This window comes from Arachis ipaensis, chromosome B01 (genome assembly GCF_000816755.2).
Source record: "Arachis ipaensis cultivar K30076 chromosome B01, Araip1.1, whole genome shotgun sequence".
Lineage (NCBI taxonomy): Eukaryota > Viridiplantae > Streptophyta > Magnoliopsida > Fabales > Fabaceae > Arachis > Arachis ipaensis.
Window position 1 is genome coordinate 2,431,276 of NC_029785.2, and position 4,858 is coordinate 2,436,133.

At 35.3% G+C, this 4,858-nt stretch overlaps 1 protein-coding gene across 1 annotated transcript; it reads left to right on the forward strand.

The window, feature by feature from the left end:
• LOC107635596 (eukaryotic translation initiation factor 2 subunit beta) lies at positions 573-4,320 on the forward strand. Its single transcript, XM_016339149.2, has 10 exons — positions 573-709; positions 1,165-1,214; positions 1,412-1,517; positions 1,600-1,655; positions 1,736-1,790; positions 1,881-1,969; positions 2,808-2,953; positions 3,105-3,247; positions 3,447-3,532; positions 3,983-4,320. Exons 2-10 carry the CDS (start codon positions 1,170-1,172, stop codon positions 4,058-4,060), a joined length of 804 nt encoding a protein of 267 aa, XP_016194635.1. The 5' UTR covers positions 573-709; positions 1,165-1,169; the 3' UTR covers positions 4,061-4,320.

A 4,858-nucleotide genomic window follows, 5' to 3' on the forward strand; every position in this document is an offset into this window, starting at 1 on the left:
TTGTTTAAATAAACGAACGAGTGAGTTTTTTTTATTTGTTTTCAATGGTATCTCTCGGCCCGTCAGTCCGGCAGGCCAATGACTAATCCGGCAGTACTGAGTTCCATTTAAGGATTTGCTGCTGGTCAATGGTTTGTTGTATGCACAAAACGAGATTCGAACTCTCGACACTTGTTTAAGCGGACTAGTGAGTTAATCACTAGACCAACCCAACTTTTTTTTTTTTGGTCGGTGGATTGGACAACCCCCAATCCTAGGTATCTCAATGGATTGGACAACCCCCAATCCTAGGTACACAATACACCCACAGACTTCTCACATATTTTATCATATTTTTCCTCAATTGCATTCTCTAGGATTTGAACCCTAGACCTTGAGGTGGGGAGGGAGGAGAAATACCATTAGAGTCAAGGCTCATTTGCACCAACCCAACTTGGTTAATCGCTCAACTAATGGTTCTCTTTTTTGGGAAATTGGCCGAAGCCCAATAGTTGAGCCCAATACTTCAAAACAAAAAAAGAAAGAAGAAGAAATCTAAAACCCACGTGAAAACTAAACGCAGCGTTTTGAAGAAACAAGAAATAAAAGGGTTTTTGATTCCATCAGCAGAGAGACAGAGAGAGAAAGAGAGAAACGATAACCGCAAACCAAAGAGGTCTCACTCTTCCGCTCACATTTCTCAAATTCATACTCATACTCATTCTCGCAGGTTCGTTTCTTCATTTACTTTTTCGCCCCCTTTGTTTTGCATTCAGTTTACCTCATTTTTTTTTTCATTTCCGTCGATTTCCCCCTTTTTGAGTTTTACGATTCGATATTTGTTTGTTGTTAATGGGTATGGATCTTCGATTTGTGCAATTTCTTGTTATGCTTGTTCATTTGTTGTATGAAAGTAGTTTCTAGTGATTTCTCATTTACATGCTTAAAAATGTTTATATTAATAATTTGTTTATCGTTGAATCGATAAATCCTTTGTTGAGGTTTTACCATTATTTAATTCTTTTGTTGGTGGTATACTTGAGGATTCTTCTTAGAAGAACAGGAATCTTGTGGGTTTGGAGTTAGGGATTCTTTTACTGCCTTATCTTAATTTGGTTATCAACTTATTTTGCTGATATTCCCCATAATAATTACTTTGCTAATTCTATTTTACTTGGGATTCAGTAACCATGGCTGATGAACCACAAAATGATATGAAGGAGGAGGTTGCAGAGGTAAATCTATGTTCCCTTCAACTTCTTTTTTTTTTCCTTTGTAGATTTATGTATGCTAGGATTTACTATATATTTTTCACTTGATTATGTGTGGAGGTCTATTCAAAGTTGCAAACATATTTCAAGCTTTAGACGGTTAAATGCCATGTCTGGTTCTGCTAGGAATCTGGTTTAATTGGTAGTTTGATCTGTGGCAGATTACCCCATTTGATCCTAATAAGAAGAAGAAGAAAAAGAAAACCACAATCATAGATCCTGCAGATGATCTGGACAAGTTGGCTGAGAAGACTGAAAATTTAACAGGTACCTCAATTGGAAAAAGCTGTCAGGTATCTAGTTTATAATTGTGGTTATATATGGCTGATTTCTAGCCTTTCACTTATAGTGGCTGAAGGGGTTGAGAGTACATTTGCTGGTTTGAAAAAGAAGAAGAAGAAGCCTGTAAGTCATACTGACTTTTTGTGTGCTTATATTAATGAACAATTATGGTTGGAAACAATTCTGTAATGTCTTGTTTATAGGTTGAAATCAGCAACTTAAATGAAGAGGTTGGAGATGCAGTTGAAGATTTGGATGGTAAGTAGTTGGTCTGTTCATCTTAGTTCTACATACAAGTCTTAAAGAAAGCTAATTGGATGCTGAATATTTGATATATTCTTTGCCTAGATGTTGCTGAACAAGATGAAGGAGACCCAATTTCCTTGCAGCCTCGTTATCCTTGGGAAGGGAGTGACCGTGATTATCAATATGAGGAGGTATATGATATTTTATATGTTTTCTGCTATACTACAAATATGACTTAACAGCTCAAATAGCTAGAGGTAGATGAAGACCTTGAAAAACCATTAGGCAAAAGCATTAATAAATGGTTAAAACTACGTATCATTCATGATATAATACTATGGTATTGCCTAATTCATGTTGCCTCATCTAATAGTAACGGAACAAGTTATTGGTGGTTGTGGATCCCTTTTCTATATGACATTAGTTTCATAGGCTGTGGTTTGGCTTTGAGGTTTTAAAATGGGTTATTTTTTAGGAATGGTATATTTGCTGCAGATTTTTCAACTCATAAGCATGTTGACCATTTAGTTGCACATGCCTATGCAATGTTCAGGTGTCATAAGTTCTGCATCTAACCCATGTTTGGGATACTAATGAAGGAATGAAATGAAATTTTGTTAATCTTATGTGGAAGTAATTATAAATGAACAAAAGGAAGCATTAATATTGCTTGGAGATTATAGTTTTTACTTTACTCTTTTCCACTCTAATCTTAGTTTCCCTTGAGTTCTTGCACATTCTATTCCCACCTACTTGGATAAGGCTTAGTTATCATTCAAACAAGGGGATTTATTTCCTTTTCTATTTCCCTTGACTCCTGTCATCAAATTATGTTTTAAGGGTGCTTTATCCTTATTGGATCAAGGTGTGCCGTTTTTTGTGTGATCAAATAGTGTCATTGTACTTTTGTCCCTGAAGCCTTTTTTTTTTAAAATGGTTTGCTGCTTCTTGTTTGATGAGTTTTACAAATGTCTTCTAATTTCATATGTCCTATTGTAATCCTTTTGTTATTCGAATATTTTTGTGCAGCTTCTTGGCAGGGTGTTCAACATTCTACGCGAGAATAATCCGGAACTTGCTGGAGACAGGCGGAGAACTGTTATGAGACCTCCACAGGTTCTTCGTGAGGGGACAAAGAAAACTGTGTTCGTGAATTTTATGGACCTATGCAAAACGTATGTTATTTTACTCATCTGTTGGATATCTCTTATGGCCAGTTGGCCAACTATTTCTTTATTCTTTTATTTCTTCATTGCATCAACAACTAATCTTTACACTATCCATTCTCTTCTTCTCTTAATGTTTTGTTGCTCCCCAATCTTGTAGGATGCATCGACAGCCAGACCATGTTATGGCTTTCTTGCTTGCTGAACTGGGTACAAGTGGCTCTTTGGATGGACAGCAAAGACTGGTTGTGAAGGGAAGATTTGCACCAAAGAACTTTGAAGGAATTCTGCGACGATATATCAGTAAGTATTTGTTAGAATATATGATGCTGTATTATATCACTCCTACTTTCTAGTATTATTTCTATAATAAATTCAACTGACTACATTTTGTTTGATGCCTCCTTGCATCTCCAATAGTCCTAATGTATCTTTTGGTTATTGCATTTCTGTGTTTCTGGTTTTGGGGTCAAAGGTTAACCTATTTTTCTGTTTTTTCTAGATGAATATGTCATTTGCCTTGGGTGTAAAAGTCCTGACACAATACTTTCTAAGGAGAATCGTCTGTTCTTCCTTCGATGTGAGAAGGTAAAATTCCCATGTGCAAATCATCAAATGACATTAGTGTTTCTTCTTTCTGATATCTTGTTTTCATTCAATTTGTGGTCAATGATGTTGCCAAAGGTGATCTCTATTGAATTCAATGTATTTTGGTAATTTGCTTGTTCAAAATTCAAATTAGGATCAGTGAACATGTTTTTGGTGTTCATAATGCTTAATCAGTTCTTTTCGTTTTGGTGGGGTTGGGTTTTGACAACTAAATACACAATTTTTTGTTAGATACATAAGAACCTTGCATACAGATTTCCATTGCTATTTAAAAAAATATTCTCCCTTATCTTTATCATCCATGTCTTTGGTTGTTTGTCTTACAAATTAGATAGGTGAACCATATTATCTGCTGAGGAATTAGTTGCAGACTTATATGTACAGAATAGGCATTGCACTGGATATCTTATAATTCTTGTTGTCTTGCAGTGTGGATCCGGAAGATCAGTTGCTCCGATCAAGGCTGGTTTCGTGGCTCGTGTTGGCCGTAGGAATGCGGGCACATGATTTGACCTGATACATATATGTAGACTGGCCGGGAAAATGATACGTTGTCCCAAAATTTTTTGGCTATGTATGATGGATTCGTTACTTCCGTTGAGGTTGCTATACTACATTGTAGGGTTGTTTCTCTTTCCGGGGTTTAAACGTTATATCATGATCTTTAGAGAATGATACATAAACTAGTCTTGTCTCTTGTTTTGAGCTTGGACTACTTATTTTTGCCGATTAAACGAAAATCACATCTGAGCGAGAAGTACGAAGCATTTATGTGGTATGTAGTATATCACAATCGTGTAAATTTAAGTATCGATAACATTGGCACCTATTTACTTGTCACAATTGGAGCCATTGTATAATAATGCTATCCAACTTTTGGTAAAATCGTAAAACGGGTATTTAAGATGTTCAACTTCTATTGACCGGAAAGAGCAATACTAAGGGGCCAGCAACTTTTGTGATTGATAGTCATTAAATAGCCATCAATAATGATCTAATTGTGTGAGATTGGTGTGAGATTTCATCCAATGACTCACATTTTTCTGCTGGTTACATGCTGGCTAAAATTCACCAAAATTGCTGGCCCCCTAGACTTTTTCGACCGGAAAATATGTAGATCACAATGGGGCAGGACGGGCGGGATTTTTAATATTTAGGTCGAGTTTGATAAATAGTTTAATTAAGTTATTTTTAAAAATAAATATAAATTTATATTAAAAGTAAATTATAAATAATTTAATTTTTTAATTTTAAAAGTGTTTATTTTAAAAGAAGAATGATAAAAATTTTATTATAAAAAGTTCT

Excerpts from the sequence above, each read along its gene's own strand:
- LOC107635596 (XM_016339149.2), top strand. The coding sequence starts at position 1,170 with ATGGCTGATGAACCACAAAATGATATGAAGGAGGAGGTTGCAGAG. Across the intron at positions 2,954-3,104 it reads TTTATGGACCTATGCAAAAC|GATGCATCGACAGCCAGACC; the intron begins GTATGTTATTTT and ends CCAATCTTGTAG. Across the intron at positions 3,248-3,446 it reads AATTCTGCGACGATATATCA|ATGAATATGTCATTTGCCTT; the intron begins GTAAGTATTTGT and ends TGTTTTTTCTAG.